The 20,206-nt window shown below is 44.0% G+C and overlaps 1 protein-coding gene across 1 annotated transcript in view; it reads left to right on the top strand.

The window, feature by feature from the left end:
* The window catches only part of LOC132579549 (diacylglycerol O-acyltransferase 2-like), a 100,000-nt gene that overhangs the window by 56,237 nt on the left and 23,557 nt on the right, over nt 1-20,206 (top strand). The window contains exons 3-5 of the mRNA XM_060249997.1: nt 6,551-6,658; nt 9,497-9,567; nt 18,733-18,937. Coding sequence (XP_060105980.1) covers nt 6,551-6,658; nt 9,497-9,567; nt 18,733-18,937 — 384 coding nt within the window. The remainder of the gene's footprint in view (nt 1-6,550; nt 6,659-9,496; nt 9,568-18,732; nt 18,938-20,206) is intronic.

Here is a 20,206-nt window from a genome sequence, read left to right as displayed (position 1 = left end):
CTATGTGCTTGAAATTGGAAAATAAGCCCTAGAGGGTAAAAGGAAAACTTTTTAAAAAGAGAGGCTTGGAACTTTAAAAATTAATATCTTGAGCTAGGAAGCTTTGAGGACAGCGTTTTTAGGCTTGTTGAAAAGGGCATGCTCTGTTCTGTTAAATGCAACTATCAGATTGGGGAGTGAAGATACCAACTAAAAACCCATTATTTGTAATGGGCAATCAGTAATGTCTGAGTAAAAGTTGGAATCAAGAATTACAAGGTTAAGAGCTGCCTTAGTGAGAGAGGGTAAAATGTCTAAACAAGTTTATGATCAACTGTACGCTATGGAAGGAAGAATATTGAAGGCAATGAATGATTTAATAACTGGAAGTGAGAAGAAATTAACTAAGGAAATAAACTCCAGTGCTGAAGAGGTAAAGAAAGAATTTAAGAAGGAAATTGATGACCTAAGGAAAGAGTCTCAAGCAATAGCTAAAAAGACTGTTGACACAGAAGTGAAAATTAGAGATCAAGATGCCACCATTAAGAAAATGCAAGAAAAAGCAATACTACAAGACTGTAAGTTGATGGAAAATATGATTCGGCTAAGGGGAGTGCCTGAGAATGAACAAGAGGATGTGAAGACTCATATTGTCACAATTACAGCTGAATTTTTGGAAGAAGATCCGGAGGAGATGGAGCGTTTATGTGATGATGCATACAGAGTCAATTTAGAGCTTGCCAGAAAGCGTAAACTACCCAGGGATGTAGTGAAACAATTTTGGATAATGATTCAACAGGAGATCTCGAAAATCTTGGGTTATAATATTAGGAGAGCACCAGATGTCTTTCTGGTAGGATTACAAATGGAAAGCTTTCCGAAGCAAGACAGAACATTGTTGTGGTATTTGCTTTTAGCTGCGTGAACACTGTATGCGCAAATGTGGAAGCAAGATAGAATACCTGAAAAATGGGACTGGGCCTTAAAGGTTCTTAACTGGAGTGAAATGGACAAACTTACTAGAATCTTAAATGACATAATTTGGAGAAGTTTAAAGAAGACTGAAGTAAATTCCAAAGTTACATGGAAATATAATGGAGGGTGAAGAGTCATTTAGTCTTTTATGACAACATTAACTGAACCTTAAATGATAAAGAGGAATTGTGATTATTTAGTTAGTAAGATATACCGTATTTTTTGCACCATAAGACTCACTTTCCCCCCCAAAAAAGTGGAGGGAAAAGTGTGTGCGTCTTAAGGAGCGAATACTGCAAAAAATTCACACAAATGCCTCTAAATTCACACAAACAGCTCTAAAAACTAGGTGCGTCTTATGCTCAGGTGCGTCTTATGGAGCGAAAAATACGGTAGTTACATGGTAATTATACATATATGAGTTAAAGTAAGAATAAGATAGCTGGAATTCCGGAGGTGATTTTAGAACTATGAGTTTTGTGCGTAATGAATACCAAGCGAATTATAGAGAAAAGGTTATTGAAAAATTACTTTTTGTATAAAAATTTTATAATGGTGAAAAGATATTTAGTAGTGTTTGATAACATTAATTGAACTTTTAATGATAAAGAGAAATTATGATATTGTGATAAAAGCATTAGTAGAACATGGTTATTTGGTAAACATATATATATGAGAGATAAGACTAAGATAGGGGGAACTCTGGAACTGAATCAATAACTATGAGCGTTGTGTTCAATAAGTGTTAAGTGATTATTAGAGAATAGGTTAGTGAATGATAATTTTTTTTTCTTTTTAAAGATTTTACAAGTGTGAATTTACCTTTAATATGCTTTTAATTTGTTTTAAGTACCGGCGGAGGTCATGAATAAGAGTGGGGGGGGGAGGAAAATATGTAATGTATTGGAGAAATATATTTGAATTTGTAGAGATAAATTTATCTCGATATATTGCAAAATAAAAAGTTTGGTCACAAAAAAAAAGAAAAAACTCAAACCTTCAGGTATTATCCATCTGAACCTCGTGCCATTGTCTCTCAGTTTTTCTGTCAACTTTTTGTATGTTCTCCTATCATTTATCACTTGTCTTGGCAGCTCCTTCATGATTCTATCTTTACTGCCACCCACTATCAGTGTCTTTTCAAAGTTTTTATTCATGATCCTTCCCACCATTTCCTTTGTCATATATCTTATAACAACATCTCTTGGTAGGTTATTTTTCTTGGCAAAAAGTGAATTCACTCTGTACATATAATCATACATATTTTTGGTCCCATCAGGGTCTTCTTCTAAAAATTCTGCAATTATTTTTATTATATATCCTTTCAAATCACCATTCTCTGCTTCAGGTACTCCTCTCAGACGTATCTGAGTTTCCATTAATTTGCAGTCGTGGATTGTCACTTTTTCTTGAATTTTCAACAAGGTGGTATCATATACTTTTATTTTCTCTTCCACCTCCTGCACTTTCTTAGCTGTTTCCCCAGTTTCTTTTTTGAGATCTTCCATTTCTTTTTTAATCTCTGTAATAATTTCTTCCTTTGATTCATCTATCATCTTCCTAACTCCTTTCATTATTCTGGCTTCCATGGCATCCAATTGGTCTTGCATAATGAAAGAACCCTTTGTCGGGTCTGCTTGGATTCAGACATTTAGGCAAAGAAAAAAAAAACCCAAAATACCAAAAATTTTGGTCTCACAAATTGCAAGTTTAGCTATCAAGTTCAGAAGATCTAAATTTACACTTTATAATAAACGTTACTCCATCTTCCTCTGAGCTTCCTAGGCCAAGATATGAATTTTTTTAAAAAAATTAAACCTTCAAAAAATGACGAAATTTTTGACCTCACCAATTTTCAATCTGACAGTCAGATTCAAAAGATTAGGACTTTCCAGCAAGCCCAATTTCGCTGGTCTCTGAGCCCCCAAAGTCCAAATATTTACTAAAAAAGTCTTTAAAATTTCCAAAATGGCGGCCATGACTTTTTACTCCTTCTTCAAATTTTTCTTTCCTTTTAAAGCTTCCCTAGGAGCCCACAAATAATGTGACCAATAGTACTTGTCTTCTTACCCTTTTCCCAGTTGGTTCTGACAATTTTTAGTGTCCCAGATTCTTTTAAAAACAATGTTTTGAATTTAGCCTCCCAGCAATGGCCGCCAATGTTTCTCTATGGTATATTTTGCTAGAGTAGGTTTTTTTCTTACTGCTTCCTGTCTTTGTCACCATCAACTCACATGAAGATCTCACGATACTTGACGTACTTCCTGTCTTGCTCAGATGTGCTGCAGGTCTGTTCCAGAGTGACGATGTTGCTTTTACTTCCAAACCGCAGGTAGACAAAACAATAAATTCCTTCTCCCTTTTTAGCAGTTTTTAGCACTGTCCTTCAACCCTTCCTTCTTCTTCTTCCAAGCTTTCTATATTTCCTTTTCCCACCTTTTAATTTTGTCCCTTTAAGCTATAAATAGCTCTGGAATGAAAAAAAAAACTTCTGTACCTTTTCTTCCAATTATCCAAGTTTCCACTGGTCTTTCAAAGCTTTAAGTGTTTAGAAATGTCCAAGAAGCTTAGGATCCTGATGAGCTTATGTCAAATAAATGTATCTGGGCACTTCTGCAGATGATGACTATGCAAGTTCCCGAGACCCCTAAAAGCCTCAAAGAAGACCCTCTCCAGGGCTCCCTTTAAGCCAAGGTAAATCTCTTTTCAAAGTTTCCGTGCATGTCTTGGACTCTTCTCTCACTGAGAAAAGTAGGCAGGAGGCATTAATTTGCCTTCTACTACCCCGAACAGAAGTTCCAGCCTGCTCCCGTTATGAGAGACAGCTCAGCTCGGCATTTTCCTTCCCCGGAAGTCCGGCAAGGTACATTTTCCACTGTCAATCCAGTCCTGGATGTTGGAAGAATACCTTTTCGCCTGTCAATCCAGTACTGGTGGTTGGCATGATACATTTTCCCCTTTCAATCCAGTCCTGGAGGTTGGCAAATTACATCTTTCTCTGTCAATCCAGTCCTGGAGGTTGGCAAGGTACATTGTCTCCTGTCAATCTAGTCCTGGAGGTTGTCAAGGTACAGTTTCCGCTGTCAATCCAGTCCTGGAAGTGGGCAAGGTACATTTTCACCAGTCACTCCAGTCCTGGAAGCTGGCAAGCTCCATTTCCCCCTGTCAATCCAGTCCTGGACGTTGACAAGGTACCTTTTCCCATCAATCCAGTCCTGGAGGTTGGCAGGATACATTTCCCCCATTAATCCAGTCCTTGAGGTTGGCATGGTATATTTTCCCCTGTCAATCCAGCCCTGGAGGTTGGCAAGTTACGTTTTCGCTTGTCAATCCAGTCCTGGAGGTTGGCAGAGTACATTTTCCCCTGTCAATCCAGTCCTGGAGGCTGGCAGACTACCTTTTGCCTGTTGATCCAGTCCTGGAGGTTGGCAGGTACATTTTCACCTGTCAATCCAGTCCTGGAGGCTGGCAGAATACTTTTTCACCTGTCAATCTAATCCTGGAGGTTGGCAAAGTACCTTTTCCCCTGTCAATCCAGTCCTGGAGGATGGCAGAGTACCTTTTTGCCTGTCAGTGCAGTCCTGGAAGTTGGCAGACTACCTTTTCGCCTGTCAATCCATTGCTGGAGGCTGGCAGACCACCTTTTCCTCTGAGAATCCAGTCCTGGAGATTGGCAAGATTCGTTTTCTCCTGTCAATCCAGTCCTGGAGGTTGGCAGAATACATTTTTCCCTGTCAATCCATTCCTGGAGGCTGGCAGACTACCTTTTCACCTGTCGATCCAGTCCTGGAGGTTGGCAGACTACCTTTTGCCTGTCAATCCAGTCCTGGAGGTTGGCAGAGTACCTTTTTGCTCATCAATACAATCCTGGAGGTTGGCCAAGTACATTTTCCCCTATCAATCCAGTCCTGGAGGTTGGCACAGTATCTTTCCCCTTGTCAATCCAGTACTGGAGGTTGGTAAAGTAAATTTTCGCCTTTCAATCCAGTCCTGGAGACTGACAGACTACCTTTTACCTTGTCAATCCAGCCCTGGAGTTTGGCAAGGTAAATTTACCGTTGTCAATCCAGTACTGGAGGTTGAAAAGGTACCTTTTCCCCTGTCAATCCACTCCTGGAGTTTGGCAAAGTACATTTTCCCCTGTCAATCCAGTCCTGGAGGTTAGCAAAGTACATTTCCCCCTGTTAATCCAGTCCTGGAGGTTGGCAAAGTATCTTTCCCCTGTCAATCCAGTCCTGGAGGTTGGCAAGGTACATTTGCCCCTGTCAGTCCAGTCCTGGAGGCTGGCAAACTACCTTTTCCTCTGACAATCCAGTCCTGGAGGTTGGCAGACTACCTTTTCGCCTGTCAATCCATTCCTGGAAGTTGGCAGAGTACCTTTCCACCTGTCAATCCAGTCCTGGAGGTTGGCAAAGTACATTTTCCCCTGTCAATTCAGTCCTGGAGGTTGGCAAAGTACATTTCCCCCTGTCAATCCAGTCCTGGAGGTTGGCAAAGTACCTTTTCCCTTATCAATCCAGTCCTGGAGGTTGGCAAGGTACATTTCCCCCTGTCAATCCAGGCCTGGAGGTCTCTGATAGTGGGCTCGGTGGAGCCATTTTGGTCTAGTGAACAAAGAGATTATTAAGCCCTCCTTATGCAGGCTTTATAAATACTGTAGCCTGAGTGACCAGAATTAATCACAGGCAAAAATCGCTCTTTCCCTTCTTTAATGAAGGCAACTCTGATTCACAAATCTTTATTGCCAGTATGGATTGCATTAGTCTCTAAGGCTACAAACCTAAGAATCCTTTCCTGGGATTAAGCCCCACCTTCTGTCAGACGATGGGATCTCAAATTGACCAGACCTTGAATTGTTGCAAAATTAGGCTTTATTTGATAATCCATAAGCATCGGAATGAAGGAAAATTGAGACTATTGTAGCATTAGATGGCAGGCTATATTGGGGTACATCAAAGGGAACTCTACAAAGCCACAATTCTAAACATTGCTGAGGTGAGGTGCAAAGTTTCACACGGTCTCTCCTTCTTATCTTATTGTTACTGTTAGTCTTCCGGGGATGGCCAGGCGGCTGTCCCTGGAGGCGCTTTATCTTCAAAGGGGGGAATTTCTGCCTTTGTTAGTATCAAGGGAAAGAAATGTTCACATCAAGCATTGGCAACATCTGCATTTTCTACTTTGATATGCAAGGTCCTTTCTCATGGTTAGTAACAGCGTTTAAAGATGGCGACAGTTCAGCTAAGCATTTTATTCAGTAAAGTTACATCGGCTGACACCTTCAATAAAGTGGAGCTTACTCCTGAGTATACCTACCTAGGTTGGCTTCCTGAACTGTGACCGAGCTACAGATAAAGATTGCTACTCATCTGGAAGTACCTTTCATACCATGGAGTGCTCTGAAAAAAGGTCCATCTGTCTCTGGAGATGAGCCTCCAAGGCCAGTGGCTGCCATATTTATGTGAACCAGTTTGAAGTCATCAATAGCACAGCTTCCAAATGTAACCTCTGAAAAGTGGGGAGATGCTTGTGGGGCCCATGGGGGGCTTCTGGAAAGGGAAGACAAGCTCTGACTGACTGACATCTTTGCTTTCCCCAGGGATTGTTTTCCTGCTTCTTCTCATCTATCTGCTTTTCACCAGTTTCTGGCCTATTCCTGCCCTCTACCTGGCTTGGCTTATTTTTGATTGGGACACACCTGAAAAAGGTAAGGAAGGACCCAAACCTAACAGCTGTGGTGTCAATTAGTACCAGTTGCAATGCACTTTGACTGGCAATTGGGCGGCACTCAGTAGATAGGTGGGGAAGCCATTGATGCGTGAGATCAAGGGTGAATATTCTGTCTGGGTCACAGATGTACTGAAGGTCCAGGTTCAAGTTAACTTTTATTGTCATATACTATCCATACTGATTGTTATGTCCAAAAAACAATTTTAAAACAGATTTTAAGAACAGAACAACAGATACATATGTCCAGTCACAAATTACCACTGTTGGATCCTTTGACACAACTTCAGAGCAGAGTGGAGAAACTTAGCCACCTTCTCAGTAACATCAAAGAAAGAGTCATTCAGAAGTCTGTACACCTTGGCACATCAGGGCAATCCATCATATTAACTATAACAGGATGTAAATATGCATGACATAAATCCACATACAAATGACCATACAAAAGGACATGAGTAAATGACGCGACACATTTTTGTTTACAAGAAGAGTATCTGCCTGTCAAGCATTGTATACTTATTTTATATTAAAGAAGCCAGATCTTAGAATTGTTACTTTTATATTATAGAATTCAGATTGTAGAGTTGTTACTAACCCAGAATTAAATGTGAGCACATCAAAGTAGCAGCCCCCACCTTTCTTCTTTCACTTTTACTAACAGATGCAGGAATGTCCTCTTTGAAGATAAGACCTCCTGGGACTTGTCCCCAGGCCCAGCCAGGCCTGAACCCAGGATGTGCTAGTCGCAATATAGATAAGGAACCAAGCGTGTGAATTTCACACGTGAATGTAGAATTGTTTATAGAATCTTTGATGTGCCATTTTAAAGCATGTATTCTAGTGCTACAAAGTATCAGTTCCAATCTTCAGATCAAATGAGCCACATGGATTATCAATAAACCTAACTTTGTTTCAAAATCCAAGGACTGGTTATTTTGAAATCTCATGCTTGACACTGCCTGAGTAGGCTATCTTACTGAATCTGCCATATAGAATGGCAGAAGGCATAGCATTATATCTGGCTAGAGACAACACTCTACACTGTTGTCACAGATGTACTGAGGGTATAAAAATCTATAGCAAGCCTTTGTATCCAGGACTGGAGGCATCCCAGTGATAGGAAATCCCCTGCTAACCAGGAGAGTGCCGCAGGTTGCTGTTTTGTTTTGTTTTAATCTGTTCATTTCTGGGTGCAAAGAAAGCCCAGTGATTTGCCCAGGCCTGAGAAATGGAGCATCCTTGGTTGGCCAGGACAAAGTGTGCTCAATAAGTTGAGGGTCTTCTTAAAGAAACAGAGTATAATGTTGTTCAGAAGAAATGGTATAAAACAAAGAAAGAAGAAGGAGGCCTACCAATGTCCATGGTAGGTGCAGCCTGGAGTGAGCTATAAATAAAACCTGGCTTGGATCTACTCAAGATTCTGGTACCCTGAAACTGCAGCAAATCATGGGATAGATCACAGGTGCCACCAATATGAGGATGGCCCCCAGCTCTGTTTCTCCCTAACCATTGAGTTGGTTGGGTCTATGGGTGTCCTGGACAGGTGCCTGGAGAAAGTAACATGAGGGCCAATAAACTAAAGCTCAATCCAGACTAGATTGAGGTGTTGTTGGTCAATGACAGCACCTGGAAGCTGGTCCTGGAAGGAGGAAGCTTGAAGGTTGTAGGTGCTGCTGGATTCTGCAGTTGAAGTCTCCCATCTCCTCAGTGTTTTGATCACACATAGGACATAGTGCCTTTTGTCATCTTCTACTAATACAGAAGTTATGGCAATTCAGCAAAAAGCATTATCTGCTCACATCTAGATTGGATGATAGTGTGTGGATCCAAAAATGCAATTATTTCAAAATGCTATATGGCAAGACTCTCATCACACAGGGATTGTATCACCACTCTGTTAAAAGTGGCAGCCGATCCATTTCCAGGCAAAATTTCCAGGCAAAATAGTGCCAGTTCTTAACTTTAAGGGCCTAAAAAGCTTAGGGACGAGGTATTTGAAGGCCCACTTCCTCTTCTGGTATTTAGTCTGCAAATTTTTGTTCTGGTCTCAATGCCCCTGCAAGGGGTGACCAGAAACAGGGATTTTTCCACCTCACTTGTGGAATGCCCTCCCCTTGGAGGCCTACCTGGCTCCTTGAGGTAAGAGGCCAAAATATGCCGGCTTCCGGTCCCAAGGCTGATTTGTAGGTATTAAGGTGGCTTCGCGCTGTTTCATGGCTTGCTTGTATTGACACAAAAATTTTCGTAGCTGCTGTTTTCTTGATTTTCTTGTATTTGTTTTTATTTTGTAAGCCTCCTTGATCAGGTGTCTGGAGAGGCAGCACATCCATTTCCTAAATAAATGAAGCAAAACTATGCATGCTGTCCAGACATTTGGGTAAAAATGGGTAAATAAATAGACTGACATCAAAAGGCTTTCATGGTCTCTGACATACAAGCACACCTGGAATTCAATAAAGCAAATTTAAATATTAAAGGCCACCACAAGAACAAAAAGTAGCAAGTACTTAAGTCCTGACAATCTATTCACATATGCCAATTTTCTGTAGCTGTGAAGCTTAGTAAAAATTTTATCCCAAATTAGCCTTTCTAATTGTCATGATTGGGGCTGGATCTTTGTTTAAACACCGGAAGGCCATGCCCAAGTTCTTGGGAGTGCAGCTCTAACCACCCCCCTGGGGCTCCCCAGCTCTTTCTTCCCTGAGAACGGTCTCCAACAGTGAGGTGGTTCTTGTTCGGCTTTCATCTTGGGGGCATATTATTTTCAAGAGCATTTCCAAAGTTTAAATATTCAGCTCCTGTCTTCTGTCTCTTGCAGGGGGGAGGAGCTGTGCCTGGATACGGAGCGGGTCCATCTGGAATAATTTCCGAGATTATTTTCCTATTCAGGTAAGTCTTGGAGAGTAGACAGGCATGTTCTCTAATGGTTACAAACCAAGATTTTTCAAGTGCAAATTGAATTAGGTTCTGTGTATCAAGAAGTGTTTGATATTAAAGAATTAATAGTCTGTCTAGGCTGACCTGTAACAAAGTTAGAGTCCAAGAGCACCTTTAAGTCCAACAAAGTTTTGTTCAGGATGTGAACTTCTGTGTGCAGGCACACTTTGCCAAACAAGATGGATCTCGTGTACATGCACCCAGAAGCTCACAGCCTGAATAAAACTTTGTTGGACTTAAAGGTGCTCTTGGACTCTAACATTGTCCCATTGACCAACACAGCTACGGACCTGGATCTGGACTGACCTGGACAGAGTGGGGTTCTCAAATAAACTGTCGTATGAGCTTGACCTGCTGAATTAGCATTCCTGGAGGGTGGGAATGGGCAAACCGAATGACAGTGGCTCCTTCATGTTTCTTAAGGAGGGCAGATCTTTCCTCCTCCTTCTCCAAGGACTTTGAGTTTTAGGAAGTGGCCTTGTCCAAACAGCACCCCTCTGAGCCCTCTGCTGCTGCTGCCGCCGCTGCTGAAGTGAGAGGGAAGAAACAGGGATTTGGGATTCTGGCAGAGTCAGAGAGAGAGAGGAGGAGATAGACACTGGCTGCCTGGAAGCCCCTCTTGGAGGAGGGGGGCAGGGTCTTTAGGCTGTTTGGGGATTTGATGTGGTGGGGGAACTTCTGCTTCTTTGCTTCCACCTGTGCGCTGCTTCTGTTATAAAAAGCAAATATTTTTAAAAATGCCACAGGGCTCTCTCCTTCCAAAAGGAACTAAACTGGGAAGCCACTGTCCCTGGAATTTATCCATGCTCACTGAAGCAGGGAGTGTGTAACAATAAAATGCACTGAGGTAAAATATACAAAATTACTTCCATGTTTTTGTGAAACCAAGGTGGACACACTCATCTTTTCTAATGTTCTAAGCCACATTGAACATGTGGGACAAACTAGTGGTGATATACATTGATACTCTGATATAAGTAACCAAACAGTTGTATTTTGCTGAGGCTCTTGGGAAATGCGGGAATGGTGCCACTCTCCCAACCACATTCTTCTCTGTCTCCCTGAACACGGAGAGTTGCCTTTGGGGATGCAGGGCGTGGAGTCCTCCTGGGATCAGTCCTCTCACCCGTGCTGGTGAATATCTTGGTCAAGCCACTCCTGGAGACTGCCCATAGTTTGCCCCAACTCTGTCTTTCCTTAGCTGAGTGCCGAGAGGCAGACGGTCTTCTCTCCTCAAGGCCACAGCCTGGCCTGGAGGATGCTGTGTGCAAAGGGCTGCTAAGAGAAACAAGATTTTGTTAAATCTTAGCTTATTAACTGGGAAGACTGTTGAGGGTATTATTTTGTTAATGACGCTAGGATCGAACTTATTAGGTTTTTAACTAATCAATTTGAGGGAATATTGAGGGAGGGCTTTTATATTAATTAATTAATTAAATTGGGGTAGCTGAACTGCTGGACTGTCTTCAGAACTGATTCACCCACAGTGATGCAGGGAGGGTGATAATCTTCCTGGGGTGCAGGCTGGTGGAGAACTTCTGTCTTCTTCAGACTAACTTCTAGGCCGAATAGCTTGGCAGCCTCTGCAAAGCAGGACGTCATATGCTGCAGAGCTGATACCGAGTGGGAGACGAGTGCAGCATCATCAGCAAACAGTAGCTCTCGGATGAGTTTTTCCATTGTCTTGGAGTGTGCCTTTAGTCGCCTCAGGTTGAACAGGCTGTGCATCATCTCCTCAGATGCCAAGATCGACAAGGAGATTGACAACAGGCTGGCAAAGGCAAACCGTGCATTTGGCCGACTGCACAAAAGAGTGTGGAGCAACAAGCATCTGAAAAAAGGCACAAAGATCAATGTTTACAAAGCGGTTGTGATGACAACCCTCATCTATGGCTCCGAATCGTGGGTTTTATACCGTCATCACCTGCGACTCCTTGAGCGCTTTCATCAGCGCTGCCTTCGCACCATCCTCAACATCCACTGGAGTGACTTTGTGACCAACACTGAAGTCCTCAAGCGGGCAGAGGTTACCAGCATCGAGGCACTGCTGCTGAAGACGCAGCTGCGCTGGGCAGGGCATATTTCTAGGATGGAAAACCACCGCCTTCCCAAGATTGCCCTGTATGGCGAACTCTCCACCGGCCATCGAAATAGAGGGGCACCAAAGAAGAGGTACAAGGACTCCTTGAAGAAATCCCTTAGCACCTGTCACATCAACCATCACCAGTGGTCTGACCTAGCCTCAGATCGCAAAGCATGGAGGCACACCATCCACCAGGCTGTCTCTTCCTTTGAGAACACACGCATAGCTGGTCTTGAGGACAAAAGGAGATTGAGGAAGAATCGCACTGCTACAGGACCAACCCTAAATCAGACTTTTCCATGCAGCCGCTGTGGCCGGACCTGCCTGTCCCACATTGGTCTTGTCAGCCACCAGCGAGCCTGCAGCAAACGTGGACTATTGCACCCTTCTTAAATCTTCGTTCGCGAAGCCAAGCCGAGAGAGAGAGAGAGAGAGAGAGAGAATTAAATTGGGGGAATAGGTAGTGAGTCTGTAACTGGGAGACCAGAGTGGTTGTAGGTTGGGAGAATCTGGGGGGGGGGGGTGAAGCTGTCCAGTACTGGCAAGACCATCCCGGGCACAGGCGCGGATGCTTGGCCTAGGGATTCCAGTGCTCTTGGGGAGGGGAAGGTATGACGGTGGGAATAGACAGAGGTGTAAGGGAAGGGGACGGAGACAATATGGCGCTCGGCCCCCTTCCAGTCTACTTCCCATCCCAATGGTGACAGGTAGTGGGGCCAAGAGGAGTAGCCCGTCTCCATCATTGGTGTTATGCAACGCCAGGTACGTAAATAATAAGACCATGACCCTCAGGGAGTTCCTGCTTTGGCAGGACGTGGACCTGGCCTGCATGACCGAGATGGGGAGACAGTGGCTCTTTCCCAGATGACCCCCCCAGGTTACTGGGTCTTTCACCAATCGCGGAATAGCGGGCGGGGGGGAGAAGTGGCATTATTCAAATGGGAGGGTTACTCCTTCCGGGCTCTCCCGGGCCCAAAGATCGAGGGTATTGAATGTGCCGGTCTGGCGTGGGATGTCAGAGAGGGGTTGGCGATCTGGCTGATGTACCGTCCGCCTAACGCACCGGCCAGCGCCTTACCATCCCTGATGTAGGCGGTGGCGGGCTGGGCTTTGGAGTACCCAGGGCTCATGGTCCTGGGTGATTTCAACGTCCATGCCGATGACGCGGCCTCCACTCAGGCGATGGACCTAGTGTCTTCCAAGGCGACGCTGGGACTCTCTCAATTTGTTACGACACCCACGCACCAGGCCGGGCACACTTTAGACCTGATCTTTGCGTCCGGGATTTCGGTGAACGATATCACGGTAGAAGCGGTACCATGGTCGGATCACCTAGCCCTCAAGGCCTGTGTGGGGATGCCACCCCAACCCTGTATGGGCGGAGAGCCTATTTTGGCTCGCCCCTGGAGCCTGATGGACCCAGAATGGTTCCAAATGGCACTGGGGGATCCCTGGCCCCCTGGCGATTCCCTCAATGACCTGGTGGAGGCCTGGCAAGGCCGGCTAACCAGGGCTATTGATGAGATTGCACCTCGACGTCCTCTGCGCCCTCTTAGGAGGCTGGCTCCATGGTACACCTTGGAGCTACGTCGGCTGAAACAGGGGCTCATATAGAACGTTTATGAAGTCTTATGAGATGGCAGTCAAGGCTGCAAAGAAAGACTACTTTGCAGCCAAGATTGCATCTGCAAATTCGCGCCCAGCACAATTATTTAGAATAATTGGAGATCTTACCACATTGCCCCAAGGCAAACCAAATGTTAGGGAATTAGAGATAGGCTATGAGGCTTTTGCAAAACACTTTGCAGATAAAATCACGTCGCTCTGCCAAGACCTGCCTATCACATTGGATGCAGTATGGGAACTTGAGACTCCGCACCTGTCTTCTAGTTTGGAGTTGGGTCGGTTCGACCCACTCAGCCTGGAGGAAGTCGACGGAATTCTCTCTGTTGTGCGCCCAACAACTTGCGATTTGGACCCTTGCCCCTCCTGGCTGATTAAATCTTGCCAGAGGGAGCTTAGATGTCCTTTACGGGACATAATAAATAGATCCTCCTGAAGAAAAGTAGAGCAGACCCAGCCGAATTGGCAAATTACCGACCGGTCTCTAATTTACCGTTTTTAGGTAAAATTATTGAGAGGGCAGTGGCGTTGCAACTACAGGGTTTTCTGGATGACGCTTCCATCCTAGACCCTTGCCAGTTCGGCTTTCACCCGGGTCACGGGACGGAGACAGTACTGGTCGCCTTGGCAGATGACCTCCAGCGGCAACTGAACCGAGGTGGCATGGCGGTGCTGATGTTGTTAGACCTGTCGGCGGAGTTCGACACGGTCGACCATCAGCTACTGACCCGCCGCCTCGCTGACATAGGGGTTAGGGGGCTGGCCTTACAATGGCTTTCCTCCTTCCTCAAAGGTCGGGGACAAAGGGTGGCAATCGGGGGTGAGCTCTCCCGGAGGCGCACACTAGATTGTGGGGTGCCTCAGGGAGCAGTTCTTTCTCCAATGTTATTTAACATCTATATGCACCCCCTTGCCCAGATTGCCCGGAGTTTTGGACTGGGTTGTCATCAATATGCGGATGACACCCAGCTCTATCTGCTAATGGATGGCCGGCCTGACTGCGTCCCAGTGAATTTAGACCGGGCATTGCAGGCCGTGGCAACTTGGCTTAGGCTGAGTGGGCTGAAGCTGAACCCGATGAAGACAGAGGTCCTTTGCGTGGGTCGCGGCGCTCTGGGGAAGGAAATACCTCTCCCGGTTTTTGACGGTGCGCCGCTGAAAGCGGCGGGCCGGGTCAAGAGCCTGGGAGTTCTACTGGAGCCTTCACTATCAATGGAGGCCCAGTGGCGGCCACTGCCAAGTCGGCGTTTTTTCATCTGAAGCGGGCAAGGCAGTTGGCTCCTTTCCTGGAGCATCCTTTCCTGGATGCATGCGATGGTCACCTCAAGATTGGACTACTGTAATGCCCTCTACATGGGGCTGCCTTTGTGTCGAACCCGGAAGCTGCAGCTAGTGCAGAACGCAGCGGCCAGGCTGTTATTAGGACTCCCGAAATGGGAGCATATACAGCCGGGGCTGCGTGAACTGCACTGGCTGCCAGTTACATACCGGGTCCGCTACAAAGTGCTGGTCATCACCTTTAAAGCCCTATATGGTCAAGGACCTGCCTACCTGAGGGACCGTCTCTCCCCATATGAGCCCCAAAGAGCACTGAGGTCAGCAGGGAAGAACAAGCTGACTATCCCTGGGCCAAAGGAGGCAAAATTACAGAGTACCCGTGCACGGGCCTTCTCTGTTACAGCCCCGTGCCTCTGGAACCAGCTCCCGGAAGAGGTGCGGGCTCTGCGGAATCTGGACCAATTCTGCAGGGCCTGTAAGACCATTCTTTTCAGGCAAGCCTTTGTAGACTGCTGACAAGGATGGCTGTTCAACCATTTGGTTCAACCCACCAAATGATTCCATCTAATGACCTCTGCCATTATATAAATGGACAGAATAACACCAGGAACATAACCGCTGCTGTTAAATTGTGGAATGGCTTAGACAACTGGAATGGTTTTAGATATTGTTGTTTTAAATTATTGCATAATTTAAATGTTGTTTTAAGCTTACCATATATTGTATAATTTTATCGAATTTGTTGTTAGCCGCCCTGAGCCTGCCTAGGTGGGGAGGGCGGGATATAAATAAAATTTATTATTATTATTAAGAGGAAGCTGAATCCAGACGAGGCAGAGATGCTGCTGGCAGAAAAGTCTAGGCAATTGTGCTGCCAGCACTGGATAGAAGATGGTGGAGATGCTTTTGGACCATCTTTGCTGATGGAGAAGGAAATAGGTGCTTTTGCAAAAAGTATCCTTTCCCATTTGTGCCTTGTGCATCAGTTGGTTGGCTGATTTGGACATAGTCTTACTGAGAACCTTAAAGTTGGATTGCTGCAATGCAGTCTACATGGGGTTGCCCTTAAAGGCAAACAAGAAATTCCAGTGCCTTCAAAATACAGTGAGTGGCTCAGCCATTAACTAAGACATACCATTTTTATCCTATTTTAGGCTGAATTTTAGGGAATTGGAAAGTCTCCTGGCTCCACCCCCTAAGTCCCCAGATATCTTCTGAGTTGGACGTGGCAACCCTAGAGATTAAGGAGTTGAAGGCCATATTCTAGAGCTGCCATTATCCATGGTGCAGGGTTTGATTTTTTCCCTGTCCCAGCTTAATCTGTAGACAAATGAGGTATGTGAAAAATTTTCATAATACCTAGAAAAAGGTCAAACAGGGATCCTCAAGCCTTTTAAACCCTTTAAGTGACTCAAAATGGATAACAAAAATTAAGCACTAATAATAAATACAATGAAAGCTTCTACCCTGGAAAATATTATTGGCCTTAAGGTGCTACTGGATTTAAGTTTTGTTCGATTTATACAGAACTGCCCACCTGAAAATAAGCACAGTAAAAAGATTGTAAGTTTCAGCCCACAAATTGTTAGGCTCTTTGAAGCCCAGCATCCTCCTGGGTCAGAAGGGTGGTTTCTGGCGGAGTTCTCCTAGGCTGGAGGTCGCACGGCAGGGAATCCCTTCCGTCTCTTCTCCAGGAATCATACTGACCATTGCATCTCTAGGCACCACTTTGGGGATCACTGAGTTAGAAATTATTCCCTTCACTAAAAACAAGCAGTCTTCTCCATTATTAATGATTTTGACTCAATAAACAAAGTCTACATATCCACTTGCCCACTCTTTCAAAAGGAAGAAGCCAGTTTTGGCATGCTGCACCCATTCTGAGTTCTCCAAGTAGTTCAGTGAAGGGCCACTTTCCTTGGTAGGCAGCTGCTCCTTCACCACTGAATTAGGTCTCAGCTTGCAGGGGCTGATGGGATCAAACAGCCGAAGCAAACGGGACCTCTGCTGGAGCCCCCCAGTGGGTACGTTGATGTGGAGACTGAAAAGAGACCTTCCTATCCCTTTCCGTGTTCATTTTTTAAAAAATTTTAAACACTTTTATTAATATTATATAGAACATATAACAAACAAACAAAAACAAAAACTTACAACTGTAACATTATCCATAACTTTAGCTATCCTGCTTTGATTACAATATTGAGGTAAGAATCTTAGTAAAATACAAAGTTTAGATATTTTTCCGGTAGTTTACATAAAGCATTCTGCTGTTTTTGTACAAACTCAAAGAAATAAAACCATTTTTCTACAAACGTATTGTTTTCATTTCCTCTTTCTAATATTTCTGATTGCTGTATAGTGCTTGCTATCTTGCCCATAACTATTATGTCCCAGATTTTCAAGAACCATTGTCTTTTAGAAGGCAAAGCCATTGACTTCCATTGATGGGCTATTAATATTTTTGCTGCTAATATAAGCAGAGACGCCAATTCTGATTTATGTTTCGGCATCTCTTCATTTTTCCATAAATTTAGTAGAATTGATTCCGGGGAGAAAGGTATCTTATGATTTATAATTCGTTCGATGAGTGGCAAAATTTTTCCCCAGAAATTCGAAACTCTAGGACAATCCCACCAACAATGAATAAATGAGCCAATATGACCACATCCTTTCCAACAATTGGCGTCTTTCGATCTCTTAGCATGGAAAATCTGTAATGGTGTTAAGTACCATCTAGAATAAATTTTAAAGTTTTGTAATCTTAGATTCAATAAGGGAGTGTGAAATAAATTAAATTGCCAAATGTTAGACTAATTTTCTATAGGTATTTGTGTACCACAGTCTTTATTCCATGCTTTTAAAAGAGGACTTTCCGTTTTCATGTTAAATTTATTAAGAGTTTTGTAAATAACCGCTGTTTTACCTTTTAATGTATTAACGGAGTCTGTCAAGGCTTCTTCAAAGGTGCTCATTGGCCTATTAATTTGGGATAAAATATTGGGATTATGTAATAAGTGGTGAACCTGATTATATTGCATTCAATCAGCCTTGAGATGAAGTTTCCTTTCTAAGTTTTTGTTCGTTCTCATAAGATTATTTATAATTAGATGTTTAAATCTGAAGACTTCTTTATCCCTCCAATTTTGAAAACTTGATTTATCTTTTGCTGCCAGGAACCAATCTTGGCCCAGAAAAACAGTTGCCGGAGAAGGATTAGGAGCTAACAATGATCTATATTTATCCCAGACATTCAAGGTTAACTTTAAAAAGGGGTTAAGGAGGATGTTTGAAGTACAAAATTTAGGTATATTCCAAATAGTTTCATACATTAAGTCCGGTTCTATAAATGTTTGTTCTATTCGAATCCAGTCTTTTTCGTGAGAGGGTGAAGAGTAAAGGATAACATATTATAGTTGAGCTGCTAAATAATATTTTTTCCAGATCAGGTAAGGCCAACCCTCCTTGAGCTAGTGGTTTAACTAATACTGAATATGTTATTCTGTGTTTTTTCCCTGCCCAGATATAATTTAATATCAACGATTTCCATTTTTTTAAAAACTATGCTTTAATTAAAATTGGGAGGTTTTGAAATAAAAATATAAATTTAGGTAGAATAAAAACTTTGACTTGTTCGATTTTTTCTAGTAGGCTTAATGAGAGCTTCCCCCATTCCTTGAAGTTATCTGTTATAGAATTTATCAATGGGTCAAAATTTGCCCTAAATAAATTTTGCAAATCTAGAGGGATTAAGATACCTAAATGTCTAAAAGCAGATTTAACCCATTTAAAAGGAAATAATTTTTTTATCTTTACTTCCAGTTCTACACTCAACCAAATGGGATATATTTCAGATTTCCCAAAGTTTATAGTGAACCCTGCCACATTGCCAAATTCTTTAATTAAGTTCATTAGTCTAGATAAAGAAGTTATTGGATTTGTACAATAAAAAATAGTGTCATCAGCAAATAAACTTAACTTATATGAAACTTTCTGAGAACCTATTGACACTCCTGTAATTTGAGGATTAGATCTTATAGCCTCCGCAAGAGGTTCCAGTAACAAAGCAAACAAAATTGGTGATAGAGGGCATCTTTGTCTAGTGCCTCTTGTTAAAGTTAATTTTTATCCTTCAGCTGGTGAAGACTCATAACTTGCTCCCAAGCCAGAATTATATTGTTGGCATCCACCCCCATGGGATCCTCGCTGTCGGTGCTTTCTGCAACTTTGTCACTTGTTCCACGGGCTTCTGTGAAAAATTCCCAGGCATCAAGCCCTTCCTGGCCACCCTCGCGGGCAACTTCCGCTTGCCAGTTTTCAGGGAATACCTCATGAGCGGAGGTGAGTCCATCCACATCCTTCAATGACTTTGTTGTCATTTTAGCATTATTAAGCTGTGCCTTGCCAGAGATGGAGCACATTGCAGAGACCTCTGGAAAAGAGCAGAGAGTGCTTCAAGGGTGAGGCCTGGCAGCTGGGGGAATTGCTGAAAACTTTTGAGTTCGTGTGAAGGGCTGAAGGACTGAAGGTGGCTGATTGATTAGAGTGGCTGTGTTGCCCACCCTCTTTGCATTATTAAGCTGTGCCTTGCCAGAGATAGAGCACATTGCAGAGACCTCTGGAAGAGAGCAGAGAGTGCTTCAAGGGTGAGGCCTGGCAGCTGGGGGAATTGCTGAAAACTTTTGAGTTTGTGCGAAGGGCTGAAGGTGGCTGATTGATTAGAGTGGCTGTGTTGCCCACCCTCTTTGCATTATTAAGCTGTGCCTTGCCAGAGATAGAGCACATTGCAGAGACCTCTGGAAGAGAGCAGAGAGTGCTTCAAGGGTGAGGCTTGGCAGCTGGGGGAATTGCTGAAAACTTTTGAGTTCGTGTGAAGGGCTGAGGGTGATTGTGACTGATTGATTAGTGGCTGTGTTGCCCACCCTCTTTGCATTATTAAGCTGTGCCTTGCCAAAGAGCTAAAGGGCTCTTGGCCTGTGGCTTTTAGCCTGGGGGCTGTGTAAGGACCAGGAACCCAGATCCCTATTTCCTTGTGTTCCCAATAAGGTAAGTAGACTCTCCAGGCGGGGAGCCACATAAACAGGGTTTAAAAAGAGACTGCATGTTTTAAAAAAGCTATCATGAAGGTAGAATGCCAGCAGGGGGGTGGGGGCTTTCCAGTGTTTTGCATTGAGTGTCACATGTATGACTATCTGCCCACAGGACAGAAGTCTTGGGTGTGTGCTCAATGCAAGGAGCTCCTGGTCCTCAGGGAATGAGTTCGTACCCTTGAGGCTGAGGTGACTGACCTGGAGAAGCAGAGACAGTCAGTTAGGCACTCACAGAAGACTCTCGGGGACATGTTAGTTGAGCCCTGATCTGAACGTGGCAGCCCCGTTGCTGACAGGGAGCGTGAGGGTCAAGAGGGAACAGGGCACCAGGCTGAGGATAAGGGGAATGCGCCCTCAGAAGGGACCTCTTCTTCGGTTGGTGAACGGAAATCCTTTCGCACCAAGGAACCATCCCTGGGCGGGGAGAGAGGGAGGGTCTTGCTAGTTGGTGATTCGATCCTTAGGCAAGTAGACAGCTGGGTGGCAAAACCATGTACTGACCGTATGGTGACTTGCCTGC

The sequence above is a fragment of the Heteronotia binoei genome, chromosome 11 (genome assembly GCF_032191835.1).
Source record: "Heteronotia binoei isolate CCM8104 ecotype False Entrance Well chromosome 11, APGP_CSIRO_Hbin_v1, whole genome shotgun sequence".
Taxonomy (NCBI): domain Eukaryota; kingdom Metazoa; phylum Chordata; class Lepidosauria; order Squamata; family Gekkonidae; genus Heteronotia; species Heteronotia binoei.
Note: the sequence above shows the minus strand (reverse complement) of the source record. Positions and strands in the feature narration are given on the sequence as shown.